This window comes from Papaver somniferum, chromosome 6 (genome assembly GCF_003573695.1).
Source record: "Papaver somniferum cultivar HN1 chromosome 6, ASM357369v1, whole genome shotgun sequence".
In the NCBI taxonomy this organism is placed as follows: domain Eukaryota; kingdom Viridiplantae; phylum Streptophyta; class Magnoliopsida; order Ranunculales; family Papaveraceae; genus Papaver; species Papaver somniferum.
The window spans coordinates 165,790,698-165,806,503 of NC_039363.1; the positions used below are offsets into that span (position 1 = coordinate 165,790,698).

Below are 15,806 nucleotides of genomic sequence, written 5' to 3' on the forward strand. Positions count from 1 at the left end.
CAAAGTGTGGGGGTGTTTGACTAAGATTGTCATTCCTCTTCCTAGAAGAACTAGATAGAAACCAAAAATGGTGATTGTGTCTTCATATAAGGTATGCTTAGTATACTTCTACATATAGATTTTTGGTTGTGTGTTTTGATTTTTCATACTTTTGGTGTGATTTTTCCGACTTTGTTGTAAATAATATTACATAATCTAGGGATGCTGAGTTATTTGAACATTTTTATTCTTAAACCTGTACCTCATTAGAGATGTGTTGTTGATCCCCTAGATTTATTTTCAAATAGTCAAAACTTATCTTAAAGGAAAATGAAGTTACGGTTGAGCCTAAGAGAAGTAAAAAAAAAAAATTAGACTTGAGACTTCTTATGAAGCCGACTTCATAACATGCCTAGCTTAGTCTAAGCCCCGTACTTGTAAAGAATCCTTGATATCTACTGAAACCCCATTCTAGTAAGAAGCTTCATTTAGTGAAATGGACTCAGTCCGTCGGAACCTGACTTGGGAGGTTTATAGTTTACCTCCATGGAGTAAGACCATGAGATGTAAATGAGTCTTTAAGAGGAAACATTAGGTATATGGAACTATAGAAAAATATTAGGCTAAGTTGGTAGCTAAAGGCTATAAACTAAAAGAAGGTGTATATTTCCTTGATTCTTATTCACATGTGACGCGATTTACTTACATTGAGATGCTAATTGTTATTGCTGTCATAAACAAATTAGAGATACATCAGATTGATGTTAAGACAGCTTTTCTAAAATCGTGAATTAGATAAAGAAATTTACATAGACTAACCTGAGGACTTTGTAGTGAAAGGTTATGATGACAAAGTTTGTAAGTTGAACAAAATTTTGTATGGTTTATAAAATAAGCACGTAAACAGTGACATGGAAAATTTGATCATGTGATAATGTGTAGTGGATTTAAGTTAATTAATCTGACAAGTATATTTACAAGTAACTTGTTAAGGATGCCTGTGTGATTGTATACTTGTATGTTGATGATATGCTTATACTTGATACAAACATCGTTGTGATTAATTCCACTAAAAACATGCGCTGAATGAGAACGTTGACTTGAAAGACTTAGGCCATGTTGATGTAATCTTAGGGATGAGGATTAGAAAATAATCTAACATATGTAGTCTTAGTCATTCTCATTATTTTGAATTTGTTCTTAAGAGATACAATCAGTGTGATTGTAAGCCTTCTTGTACTCCGTACGATTATTCTTGTAGACTCAAGAAAAAAGGGTAATGGAGTATCTTAACTTGAATACTCAAGAGTTATAGGATGTCTGATGAATTTAATGAACTGTAAGAGTCCAGACATTGCCTATATTGTGAGTAAGTTAAGTAGATATAATTATAGTCCAGAGCAATAGCATTCATATGCACTGAGTAGATTATTATGGTACCTAAAATACTCTATTACCTTTTATTTGATTTATCAAAGGTATCTTGCTGTCCTTGAGGGACTTTGTGATGTAAACTGGATAGTTGACTCAGAGGAGTCTAAGTCTACGAGTGGATATGTTTCACTCTAGCATCAGGATTTGTTTTTGGAAGATTTACAAACAAACATATATTACTCAATTCATTATGAAATCTGAGAGTATTGAGTTAGATAAAGCACGAGAGGGGCCGAGTGCCTAAGATGTTTTTTAGAATACATTCCTCTCTGGCATAGGCCTGTGCCAGCTATATATATACATTGTGTTAGCCAATATATAATAGCTAAAGCTGAAAATAACTAATCTCAATCGGCGTTATTTCCATTGATTGGATAAAGTCCAAGGAGAATATCGCGCAATCTTTGACGAAAGGTTTATCCCAAGAGATAGTTAGAAATGCATCGAGGGGGAAGGGGCTTAAGCTCATAAATTAAACTTTCCATGAAGGATACTCAACCTTGCTGACTGGAGATCTAAGATCAAGGTTTCGAATGAGACAACTAATTTGTGGTGGGTAAAGGTAAACACTGTCAGAGAATTTTATTCTCCGTCCCTTCCCTATGGTGTAGACGTGATAGTGTGACTGCATGTGAAGGATGACTTTTAAGAAGTCTTAATGAGTTCTATAGTTTCAATTTAAGATTGAAGTGAGGTGTAGCAATAACACTCTTTATGGAAACTCACCTATCTGAATGAGGAAGTGGGCCGCTTCCTATGAGAATATGAGCTTTGATTCTCTAGAGCATTCTGAGAAACAGGATATGTCCAGGGCCAAATTGGACAAAACGGCACGAGCTTGGCAGCAATCCTGGAGATATCAACCGTGGTTGTTATCACGAATTACATCAAATGCTAGCAGTTCAAGACATAGTTCACTGTCTCTAGAAAGTAATTCCGGTAATATCTCACTAAGAAAAGGTTCAAGACCTCATGGACACCTCTGCCTAAAATGGTATTTATGTGATTTTCGTTTTGATGGTTTTGGTATTACTGGAACTTAGGACCTAAAGGTCACTAAGGGTTCACTAGTTCATGCTTTTTCACTTTGGTGAAAGATACCTATAGTCTCACCATGTGAGAACTAAAGATGAAAGCTCTCAATACTATTATGATTTATGCAATCCATAGTATGACCCTGGGGTCAACACACTTTTGTGTGAGGGAGAGGGCGTAGAAATGACTAGTATGATTTCAACACTTGCACGATCAGTCTGTTTGGATCGTGAGGTTGGGATGTTGATTTACCAAGAGCTATCTGTGTTTTCATGTTTTATTGAGTTTTCATTCATGTGGGGGATTGTTGGAAAACTATTAATAAAAAAGTAATATTTTAAAGTTTTAATAAAAATTACAATTTATTGTTTTATTTTGTGAATGAAACTTTTTAGTCCCACATCGTGGAGTTTCCAATTTTTAGTAGTTTTAAGAAACTATATAAACCTTTTAGTCCCACATGGAGGAGTTTTTCTTCTGAAGTTGTATTTGTCAATTATATAAAGAAATTAACTACTTTTGTAAAATCTATGGGAAAGGAGTTGCTCTATATTTAGGGGGACCCCCAAGGGAAAAAAATATTTTATATTGTTTTCTCAAGCGTTCGAGATTTTCCTTTATGGTTTTTTCGGAGTTGCCAAGCTCAAGTTGAGCATCTACTACATATGCTAGTAGTAGGTGTACTAGGGTGTTTTATCCTGGAGATATCCGTTCTGTGAGGGCTATAGCATCACTCTTGAGTGTAGCCGGGCGCTAATGTCTTAAGGGCAACGTGTTGAACACGTGACTCACTCTGTTTTTCCAAATTTTTGCCTTGTTGCTGTTGTGGAGATATGAAAAGCTCGTTCGTTTCGTCAATCGAACACTTCCATTATAAAGGAGCTAAGTATCAATAACTTTTGCTTATTTGGTTTTTTCTTTATTTTGATTATTGCACCCAACACAACCTTACCTAGATAACTAAGCGATTTTCTGTGCACAAATAATAGTTAATCTTATTGTAGCAGGAAACTGTGATCTAAGATGTCAATTGCCATGGGACAAGAGGATTATGAGCAAAAGACTGGGTATCTGAGCATAAGAACTGAAAAGGAAGATGTGATTTCAACATCATATTGTTCAACTCTGTAACTTCTTTTTGCAAGGATTTCAGATTTATATTGCAGGTTAGCTCACTGTTTGTGGGCACATATAATTAGGCGTCCACAACAACTTGATTGAAATAACAAAACAGTAAACAAATTAAAAATAAAAGTAAGAATCCTAGCAAAATATAAAGATGCAGAAATGTAAGAAGATATTAACACAAATAATTTACGTGGTTCGGCATTGCCTACATCAACGGTGAATGATAGTTTGAGCTTTATTAAGGGTTGGTTTCATTACAAAGGTGATGAATCTCCATTAAGGGTGGAGTTCAGAGAGAAAAGTAGAAGAGAAGGGAGGTTTTTCGATCCCTTTTAACCTAATAATGCTTTCCTTTTTATAGGGTGAATGGTTACAAGTGTTTTACTAAACTATCCTTAGCTTAGTTTCTAAGCAGACTCAGAACTGATTCGGTGCGCGCTGTTGTATCATTGTGTCCAGCTTCAGCTTGTAAACTCTGTCCATGTGTCAAGTAATTTTTTGGTGTATACAATTTTCCCCTTTTCTTGAGGGTTGTTGGTGAACGATCCTTGAGAAAAATCACTTCCACCTTGTTTGTCATTGCATCGGTTGTTGTTTCCTTCAAATACCCCCTGTCGAGAAGCTTTCGCGCATTCTCTTGAACTATTATCTTCATTACTCGTACTACAACCTCTACGTAATTCTTATGGACCATGGAACCTGCAGGGATTAACACCATCGCCTACTTGGTACCCTCGTCACAAGGTTGCACCCTCGTGAATGGCTTCGCATCGTCGGCGGCCATTCCCCTTCGTGACATGGCTTCGCATTGTCGTCGGCCATGCCCCTTTGTGACATGGCTTCGCATTGTCGTCGGCCATGCCCCTTTGTGACATGGTTTTGAATCATCATCGTCCATGCCCCTTCGTGACATGGCTTTGTCTTCTTTATGGAAGAACTTCGGTGAAGGATATACTACGACAAAGTATTAATACTTGCCCCTACTCTTCACCGAAGTTTTGGGACACCTTGAGACAAAGAGATTCTTGCATACCTTGATTTAACTTTCATCGGGTTATGATTAGCAGTATTTGGTCGTCTGTTTGCCCCATGCAATCTTCGAGTTAAAAGCACTTTGTACGCTCTTTGAGCATAAGATTTGGGTATACCTCTACAACCATAGGTATACAACTGTCCAACGCAGTTGTCGCTGTGATATATAAAGATGCCATAAAGAGATATAGAGACTTGGCATCTTTAAATTTTTAGACATTTATGGTTGAATATAAAGTGATGCAGAAGGGTGGCTTGCTGTTATGAGCCATGCTTGAATACAAAATCATAAGTATACGACAAGTGGAAACCATAATTCTCTGTATAAAGTGGAAAAATTAATCAAATATCCAAGAGGTATTATTGAGATGTGAGATATTTAAGTTTTTGAGTAGTAACGGACTCGTTAGCCATTCGCATAGCTGTTCTTGCCCCTGCGTTGTGCAGATGAACTCGTTGTCGCTAGGTGCGATGAGTGTTTGAGACCATAACGTCACGAAGGGATTACCTTGTGCTATGTTTGGGACCTGTCACCCCGTTGGCCAATCCCGGGCCAGGATATTACCGAACGGTGGGGGTCTAGAGTTTATATATGATGGGTATCTCTTTTTGCTGGATGCCTTCCCCTGGTCATACACTCATAGACGCTTACTGGGGAGTCCGGAGAGATTGCACAGAAGTGCTTTCCCCGGTATGATGATATGAGACCGGTGGTGCTTTCCCCGGTTCTCCATTGTATGCGTTATTTAGAATGTATGAAATGTATCGCATTTTCGAAGTGTATGCAATTTTTATGAAACAATTTTCATTGAAATGTCTTCACTATAAAAATGTATGCATTGGATTTGCAAAACGTATGTCATATAAAAAATTTAAAATTATTATAAGAGTATATAAGCATTTGCAAACTCTTTAGTTGTGTGTATGCCCCCTTTTGGTATCGGAAGGTGGTTCTTGAAGCTTGCGAAAGCAAAAGTATCTGCTCTAACGTAGGCTGCTTAGGCTGTCGAATTTGAGCTGCCCCTTGAACTGTGCTTTTGAGTTGATTACCCCGACGAAGAATTTATTAACTTCTCCGTTGCTGTCACTTTTTCTCTATTGCAGTTTCCAAAAATCATGATTTCCTGGAGATCTGTAACAACCAGCACATGCTTCTGTGTGTATTGCCGCCGGGCATCTTTGAGTGAAAAATGTTTCGAGGTTACAGTAGAAGGCTTGTTTACTTGGCATCCACGTGAGATATTTAATCTCATATTGTATTACCCGCTCGTTTTAGGATCGGTCCAGTACAAGAAATTATTTTATTTCTTGTGCTTCAAGATACTCGTTAGTAATACCAACACTATGAAATTATTTAATTTCAATTAGCAACTTGAAAACCGCCAAGAAGACCTCGATATTGACCTTTGTTTATTGATTGGGTTAAAATTATTAAACCCCGAGGACACTGTAGGAGCTTGTAGGGAATCGTAGTGTCATCATCATGCATCATCGGAATTTAACCGAAGCCATATTTTCGGAGTGGGGCCGACGCCATATTGGCCAAGATTCTTATGCTTCTCAGTAGTTAACTAGTGCGGTGTCTGGAACAATAATCGTCGTCTTCAACAAGCATCATGTCTGCGCTACTTCTCATTTATTGTACAGACGCCTTCGTCTTCGAATCGTCGTTGCAAAGCTTTGCACTCTCCATTGGATTATGTATCGTTGATGTCTTTGGAGCATCCCCACCGGATTTTGGATCATCGTTGTGAATGCGAAAGAGATATCTTCCTATCTCTGTGGTAAGGGATATCTTCATTCACGAAGATCATATCTCTTTTTTAAGGGATATCTTCATTCATGAAGATATGAAGTTCAGGGAGATTGCTCCGTAAACTTTGACCGTCCTGCTCGACCATCATATTTTGGATCATAGTTGTGAGCCTTTGGCTCATTGTTAGTCTTTGGATACTTGAAATAATGCAAAATGGGATGCTGAAGAGACCCTTATCATAAATCATGTGAAAATACGTCATCACAACAACCGCCTTGTTGTCATTGCATGATATATTAGACTTGTCTTATATAGAAAACGAGACAATGAGAGTTGTCTTATATATTAAACATTGATCTTCGTTCCCTGAATGCTGCTAGTGTTTTTCCAACGTATTGCAGATTCTCTAGCTCTCCTCGTCCGAGTGGCGTCATCGGAGTAGAGTCTGTATGCATCATAGGGCTGAGCTGAGCGCCGGGCGAACTCTTCTCAAGTTTGCTTTCAGCATCGTTATTGGAATGAAGATCGAAGCTGGGAAGAAAACGAAGGTACACCATCGCTGGAGTGGGGGAACGCAGGTACATCAGACTCATGCTTCGTCGTTAGACTTGGCATCGTAATGGTGCCATCGATGGTATCCCATTTTGCGTATGAACGAGGTTCATACTTTGCGTATGAACGGAAGTATAAGAATCATTCTTATAAATAATGAAGCATCAGCTCTCATATCATCATACTAAGCATTGATGCTTAGTTTAAGGCAAGTCCATCGTACTGATACAAAGCTTTCGTCATTCGCTTCGTAATTTGAAGGTTTTGTCATCAGCTTCGTATTTTGAAGCTTCGTCCTTAGCTTCGTGTTTTAAAGCTTCGTTAATTATGATGATGACGTGTTTTGAAGTTTCGTGTTTTGAAGCTTCGTCCTTAGCTTCGTGTTTTAAGGCTTCGTGTTTTGAAGCTTCGTGTTTTATAATGACGTGTTTTGAAGCTTCGTGTATTGAACCATAGTAGTATGAAGCAACGTCATCATATTTGCATATCGTTACAAGGTCCTTGTATTAGGTATGTAATCCCTGAAACTTTTGATACTTCCATAATTAGTGAATCGAGCCACACAGTCGATATTGGACTTAAGATCATCTTTTTAGGCGTCACATCATTGGCTTGCCTTCTTAAGATCAGCGGACTTAAGATCATCTCTTTAGCTTGACTTCTTCGCTCCTTGAACTACGAGACACTTTGTAGTCCGGGTTAACTTGGATTATTAACATCGAGCATCATATGACTTCGAACCTTGGCTCATCGTCTTCAGGCCTTGCATATCTGTCTGCGGATTTTGAATCGACATTGCAGGATTATGACAATCAGTTATGAAACATTGGCGTCAGTCTTCGGTTCTTCAGTTCATCTGTATTCGGCTTTGGGTTTTGGCAAGCACTACTGGCATCGGACTTTGGCTGGTGCTCTGTGTCATCGGGGTGGAAGAAGAGTCATTGGGCTTGAGTTGTACGCTGGTAGACCTTGCATCATCATCACTAGACTGCAGCAACCTCGTTTATTACGATCGTGCCAGTCATAGACCTCCTTGAAGTATGCTTCGTAATTAACTCCTCTTGTAGAAAGTAGGTTAACCCATCGTCGTCTACATCAGACTTGGCATTTTCATGCCATCGTTGACGTCAGTCTTGGGTTAAACCGTGGATTCTAGTTGTATTCCGACACATGCTTTTAACTAAGATTGAGCCAAACTCTTTTAGTTGCCTCCACTGGTATTTTAGCTTAATTTATAGTCCCTCTTGAGCAGGAGCTGCATTATCTGGATATGGAGCCGAAGATATACCGTCGTGTTGATAGACCGAAGCTGCACCACTGGGGGTAGAATCGTTCTCGTCGATGTACCAACGAAGGTTAGACCTGCAACAACTTATTGTAATCCCTTGAGTCGAACAAGCAACATCACAAAGTATTAATACTTTAGTATTAATACCCTGTGCAATCGTCCCTGTTGGACTTTGTAACTTGAAAATCATACTTTGGTTCACGTGCGTCATCTTTGGACCAAAACTGAGCTTTGCATTTTTTCTTCCAGGTTATACGCCGTCGTCATGTCCGGGTTTCATCAGCGGACTTTGGATATTGTAACAAGACTTTAGCTCTTCGTTTCCCAAGACTGTCGTCATCAGATCATGGATCTTCGTTGGTTTTGCATCGTCATTGACTTTCAAAAGCCATCGACTTTTGATTGGCCTGAAGATCACTGCAAATTCTCTTGGTCCTCTCTTGCTTGGTTTTATAGCTGGCCACTTCGAGGATTAGCATCATAACAAGACTTTGGATTTTCATGGGAAAACTTGGGTTCTTGGCTTTTGTTGCACTTTGGCCGTCGGACTTTGATTCATTGTCATCATGGTTTGGTTGTGGTGTGGTTGTTAATCCATAAAAACTGGATAAGAATGCATGAGGAATTCCGAAGCATTCATCGATAAGAATGCATGAAGTATGAGAAATTCCACAGCAAGTATTCTTTGATAAGAATGCATGAGGAATTCCGAAGCATTCATCGGTAAGAATGCGTGAAGTATGAGAACGAAGAAGTATTAGAATACTTCCTGTTCCCGGTCTCATGACCATTAGTGGTTGGAGCTGCATCATCGGAGTAGACTTTGAACTTCATCGTCCACTTAGGTGAACTCTGTTATCACTCAATCGTCGTCGATATCAGTCTTGGCATCTTCATGCCTTTGTCGATATCAAACTTGGCGTCGACATTAGAGGTGGGTTAACTCATCGTCGTCGATGTCGGACTTGGCACCTTCATGCCAACGTCGATATCAGACTTGAGTTAACCGTGACTCTGGCTCATTGTCTGCCGTTGCATTGGAAGCCTACATTGTCATCATTTTGATAACGAAGCATGCTTCGTAATTATACCATCGTATGGCCGGTAGGCTAACTCATCGTCGCCGACATCAGACCTGGCATTTTCATGCCATTGTCGACATCAGACATGAGTTATACCATGACCCTGGTTCATTGTATTCCGTTGCATTGGACCACATACAGTCCTTGTGACGATGCATCTTATCATGTCGAGGGAGCCATAGCGGTGGTATACAACTGATAAAAGATTTTTTTGTGGTTGTAGTAATGATGATAAGGGGTATCGTTCAAACTCGAACTTGTGAAGGTAATGGATTTTTAGATTTAAAAATATATATACAAATATTGACAAATTGGTAGAGAGGTACTGGGACTAATGATTTGGCCAATCTTCATAACATAAGGCTTAATGATTTATTCTCAACAATAATAGCTCAAAACATATATGGACTCTTATTTTTCCAAAGTCGATTCTCAAAACATTGGTTGTAAATGTTAAGCATGGAACATCAAATCACCTAAGCTAAGCATGACCCATCTAATCAAATAACACCCAATTTAATCAAATCATATTTCAATTAATTTTTAATGCAAAAGTCTTAAAAAGAATTAATAAAATTACCCATTTATGAAGCTCGGCCTCCTCCGTCGCCCCAGTGTTGGGGTTTAACTCATCATAGTAAAAATGCTCTCAAAATATTTCATTGATGCTCAAAAGTGTTTTACAATGAAGAGAAATACAAGAAATTGATGTAAAACAGAAATCTGCGACCCACAGAAGATGTCCAGAATCAACGACAGAGCTGAGTTGTGTTGTCGTTGAAGAACTACGACCCACACTCGACAGTCGATGTTGTTGTTGATAAACAACTGCTTCTGCGAGTCCGTTCTTCGTGTTCTTCAGGCGTGTTAATGGCAGCAGCAGCAGGTAACTTCTCTGCAACTCCTCCTGCGCCTCTCTGCTCGCCTCCAAACCTCCCCAAACTCTCTACCTCCATTCTAGTAGACCCAAAGATCATATTTATACTCAAAGACACGCTGAAATCCCTCGACATAACTCCAAATAATTCGTCTTTACTCGGCAGTGAATAACATTATTTTTGAATATTTTCTTACCAGATTTAGAATTTCACACGTAAACTTGGATCCTGCACGCTCTAGTAAGGCTTATACATGCCTCATAAGTCATCCAACTCCTCCAAAACACTTCCATGCACAACCAAAACACACACAACACCGTGTACAGGTCGTGTTCACTCCGTGTAGCTCTGTTTTGAGCTCGAGAATCAAATCGATATTTCCAGCCAATTCCGATCAAATTCGACACCCAAACTATCTTCCTTAGGCTAAATCACATCTTTCTACCAAAATTCAGCCATTGAATCGACCTACCACTACTTCATTTCTTTGATCGAAAATTCTCCTGTGTGTGAACATTTTTCCCGCCAATTTTGAGAATTTGAATTGTTGAAGAAGGTGCCCCTTATCCTGGACTGGGGTGCGAATAGCAGATGCCTTGGGGGTGACCTGGGGGTGCCCCTTAGTAATTAGGTTACCCCTTATCCAAACTTGGGAGTCCGAATAACACGTGCCCTCCGGGTGCCAAAATCAACTTTTCGAGCCGAATTTTCTTAAAATATTTATTTCCAAAAAATACCTACAAATACATAAAATAACAAAATTAGTACAAAATCGAGTGCCAACAATATATAGTATTGAGAACAAATTGGACACAAAAATGTGTCTATCAACAACCCTCCTCCAAGTGAGTCCTTTAACTAAATAAATAAAAGGAAAGACCAGTAGAAAGCAAAATGGTAGAAATTAAGGTGAACCTAGAAATGATTTCAGAGTGTTTCAGTTGTTGGTTATTAGTGGAGTTCCAAACACAGAACTCATTAGAACATTTTGACAAATAGTAAAAAAGCTAGCTTAAAAGCAGGATGGTTCGAATCTTGTTTTAAAATGAAAACTAATCAAGAGGAGGTTACGATCCTCATAAACTGGTTAAGTTATTAGCCATGTAAAAACCCATTTGATGAAAATAAGGAAATTCAAAGATCACAAAGGGAAGGAATCAAGCTAATCGATTTGAACCAACATTAGCTTGGACTGCAACTACAGGCCAGTTTTTATAAAATCAGCCCCAGGCAAAAACTGTGGGGAATATAAAGCTACCGATGGCAGGGTTAAAAATCAAAGCGAGGCTATGATCGTTTCAAAATGAAAGCGACAGGAGTTTGTATAAAATGATAAGGCCAAACAATACTGGGTTAGAAACCAACATCGCTATAAAAAACAAATCCAAAGATTGGGTAGCGATCAAATCTAAACATGACGGTTCCATGAAAGGTTGGAGGTATACTAAAAAGTTGAATACAAGGCTGGTTTATCATTAGGAAACAAATCTGAAAAGTTTGTGTAACATCTTAGCACCTCAAAAATCATTCAATACGCAGGAACAAAGCCATGCATCAAGAGCAAATATTAGGCCAAAGTTGTGTTTGGTCAAAAATGTACTGAAATGATGAGGACCCCTTATAAAGACCCAGGAAAAAGTACTCATCAAGATACTCGAAGAGTTAATAAAGGTCTGCACATATGATAAGCTAAGTAAAATAGATTTTTGAAAAGAACCAAGTCCAGAAAAGAGATTCTTGAACCATTTCCATGAACAGTAAATTGAAAATTTGTAAAATTGAATACCGATTTTAGAGATAAAAACTTAAACAGTAACAGATCTGGAACAACAGGTAGGATAAATCCTTTACCCATTGCCTGATTCTAGCGCCAAATTGTGGGCACATATAATTAGGCGTCCACAACAACTTGATTGAAATAACAAAACAGTAAACAAATTAAGAATGAAAGTAAGAATCCTAGCAAAATATAAAGATGCAGAAATGTAAGAAGATATTAACACAAATAATTTACGTGGTTCGGCATTGCCTTCATCCACGGGGAATGATAGTTTGAGCTTTATTAAGGGTTGGTTTCAATACAAAGGTGATGAATCTCCATTAAGGGTGGAGTTCAGAGAGAAAAGTAGAAGAGAAGGGAAGTTTTTCGATCCCTTTTAACCTAATAATGCTTTCCTTTTTTATAGGGTGAATGGTTACAAGTTTTTTACTAAACTATCCTTAGCTTAGTTTCTAAGCAGACTCAGAACAGATTTGGTGCGCGTTGTTGTATCATTGTGTCCGACTTCAGCTTGTAATCTCTGTCCATGTGTCAAGTTATTTTTTGGTGTATATACTGGTCTTAATTTATTATCTTAGTTATCCAGTAATATACGTTACTCTTCATTACGCAATGATGGAAAACTGAGCGGCTGCATTGATTTTCGTAACAAGCTTTGACATCATCATCATGTTGTTGTTGTTGTTCCCTATCTTTTATCCCCTACCTTTTCTTAATATTCCATGATGGGAGGTGTAAAGGCCCATCTTTTATCCCACATTGGTCTACCCTCTAGTTTTGACCCTTGTTTCTTGAGTTAGAGACTTGCACCTTTGCATGCTAGATGCGTGCACTCACCCCATCCCACGTTCTCGGCTGTGCAACATACCTTTGTGAATCTTTTAAGAACGAGGCTTAGCTTCATTTTCTATCATTACTGCAATTGTGAGAGGAGGTATGCTCATGATATCAAATCTTGAAATTAGTTCGGATCCTCTGAAGTTCATCTGTCTTCATGTCATATTACATGCTATTTAGGCAAGTTCCGCATAATAGCAACCATATACGCAGCAAGTTATCAATGAATGGTTGTGTGTGTATATACAAGTAATAGAGCTAACTCTCATCAATTTGTCCTGTCTTTTTGTCTTGGATGACAATTAGTACTAATATTTTCTTCTTCCTTTTGTTGAGAGGAGAGAAAGAAAGATTGAAATTGAATGAATTGGACTAGAACATTGTACATATCAAAAAATACTGATTGGATGATTTCACCAAAATACTGCCTGAAGTCAGTATGTTGGGAAACTGAAGTCAGTTCGGCAGCACTACCATGGAACCCAGGTCGAAAATTGTGAAAAATATGCATGTCTATGTAAAGACGGATGTGGCATGCGAATCAGTCTTTAGGGTACTGTAGCCTTTAGGGTTATTCTACTTTATTGCTCCCTGAAATTATTTCGGTGCAGGTTATAAGCATTGTGGGGTTTCGGTGTATAAACTATGCAGTATTTTCCATATTATTTGTATTTGTGTTTCTGAATACCAGCAAATTTGCATCTAAAAAAGAGTAAGGTAATGCGGCAAGGATCTTTTAACTTTTAACACACCCTAGAAATAGAATCATTGCAACACAAACCTAATAAGGTGTAACATGCATTTATTTTGGTTATCAATACCTACGTTTCTTTGAATTCACATTTGGTACTGAAAGTGAGTATGAAGTTTATTCTTCCGTTTGTTTGGTTTTGTAGATATCAAGCAAGGGGAAGTGTAAGAGCTTGTTTCATCGAGCTGTAGTTGGGAACTTATGACAACAGGACCGTCAAAAGAAATCAACATCAATTGATGGTACTCGTGTTTGGTTTAGTAGTGTTTAAGGAAGTCCACTGGCTTTTTTTATTAATTAACAATAAAACAACAAACGTCTGAGTGTGATGTGATGTTGGACTGGCAAGTAAGGGTTCAAAAATAAATGTGTGATCTAAGGAGTGAGGCTTTCCGCTTATAAATAAAGTAAATTGGAGTCAGATAGGGCTTAGTGTACAATGTATTTTTATGTGTTTTATGGCTGTATCTATCATCTTCTTTTCTTGTGTTCAGTATAACGAGTCCTTTTTTGACTCCCTCCACCAAAAGCCCGAATTCATATGGTAAATACTGATTTGTGCCAGTTGGTAATAACATATCTCAAGGTTCCAAGCCATGGAACTCTCTACTTGTTTCAAACCTGAAGGCCTCTTGAGATTTCTTTAACCGGTTGTGCAAATTTTCAACGCCCTTGACTTGTTGGTGAACTGCTTGTTATCTAATCATAACCAAGTGATTAAACAATTTACACATTTTTCAGGCTAATGCACTTTAATTATTCTCACTTTACTTTGTGTTGTGTCCTTATAATCAAAAGTGCATCTTCCCAATTCTTCAATCAGTTTTTAACTGTTACACTATTAATACCACTACACTATAAATACCACAACAGTTTACTAGCACAGAACACACCCATCTACCAGAATATAGTACAAATTCAAGGAAAAATGAGGTATGAGCTTATCAACGAATTCGACGTGAACGCATCAGCAGACGATGTATGGGAAGTTTATAGCTCTCCGAATCTTCCTAAACTAATTGTCGATTTACTTCCAGGTATGTTTGAGAGGATAGATTATGTGGAAGGAAATGGTGGTTTAGGTACTGTTCTTCGCCTTGTATATCCTCCAGGTAACGCATGTACACGAATCTATATCCTCAATGCTCAGTTCTTACTTATTTTAGTATCAGTAATACACTTTGCAAAGTATCAATTATGTTCATCTGTATCGTCAGGAACTGTTCCGCGAACTTACAAGGAGAAGTTTGTGACGATAGATAAGAGCAGACGTTTGAAAGAAGTGCAACAGATGGAAGGAGGATACTTAGACATGGGAGTATCATTCTACATGGATAGTTTCGAGATCATTGAGCAAGTCGGTTGTAATTCATGCACAATCAAATCGACTACCAAATATGAAATCAACGACGATGAACTTGCTAAGAAAGTTTCCCCTCTTATCAGTGTTGATTCACTTGTTAATATGGCTAGAGGCATCTCCAAATATGTTCTTAAGAAACAGAACAGTCGTTCTAGCCATAAACATGACCCTAAGAAAAAAGTGCATGAACATGGGCATCCCAGTGCCGATGAGGACAAACATGTACATGGGCGTGACCGTTCATTCCATCGTTAAAACGATTTTATCATTCGTATATCAGGTGATTTGAACCTGCAGCATGAGGGCATTATGGCTCCAATCTAAACCTTTGATTATTGCAAGGTTATATATGTTGTGCATACACACACTATCTGCGCTTGTATTGTATTATGTATGTATGAAGTAATAATAATAAATAATAAAATGAATGAATGTCAGTTTGTTTTATTTCATTTTGATAATAAATAAAAATTCTTCCACTGGTATTTATCGTGGCATTTTTAGGAGCGATCCCGGAAGAATTAGGGGCAATTTTTTTATTCCCAATCCATACACAACGTTAAAGGATGTCCAAAAATGCGGAGAATACGTTAATGCCCTTACATAATCGGAAGCTATTTTGTGCCGGATTAGTATAACGAAATCGGAAGCTTATTAACGAGATTATACTACCGATTAAGTTCGTTTTTGTGCCAAACTCGTATCTGGCTTCTATAACAATCGGGAAGAACAAGAACCTCAAGAGACTAATGATTGTTTAAGTATAGAAATAAGAAATCTTTAGAATTTGCAGTGGTGAAGTTTGGGGCTCCTATATAATCGAAAGTCGTATTAACTACCGATTATGCTACTTCCCAAATTCGAAAAAAATTGAGATTTCTGCAAAAACCAAATTTGGGGCAACTGTATAG

General features: G+C 38.1%; 1 protein-coding gene across 2 annotated transcripts; it reads left to right on the forward strand.

Annotated features, from left to right (window-relative positions):
• The first annotated feature begins 14,432 nt into the window (after positions 1–14,432).
• LOC113286381 (S-norcoclaurine synthase 2-like) lies at positions 14,433–15,341 on the forward strand. Of its 2 annotated transcripts, XM_026535016.1 has the most exons (3): positions 14,433–14,465; positions 14,570–14,644; positions 14,750–15,341. In XM_026535016.1, exons 2-3 carry the CDS (start codon positions 14,572–14,574, stop codon positions 15,148–15,150), a joined length of 474 nt encoding a protein of 157 aa, XP_026390801.1. In that variant the 5' UTR covers positions 14,433–14,465; positions 14,570–14,571; the 3' UTR covers positions 15,151–15,341. The 2 variants fall into 2 exon arrangements, with proteins under 2 accessions (XP_026390801.1, XP_026390800.1); XM_026535015.1 differs by having other exon boundaries at positions 14,439–14,644.
• The last annotated feature ends 465 nt before the right edge of the window (positions 15,342–15,806 follow it).

Excerpts from the sequence above, each read along its gene's own strand:
- LOC113286381 (XM_026535015.1), top strand. The coding sequence starts at position 14,461 with ATGAGGTATGAGCTTATCAACGAATTCGACGTGAACGCATCAGCAGAC. Across the intron at positions 14,645-14,749 it reads TCGCCTTGTATATCCTCCAG|GAACTGTTCCGCGAACTTAC; the intron begins GTAACGCATGTA and ends CTGTATCGTCAG.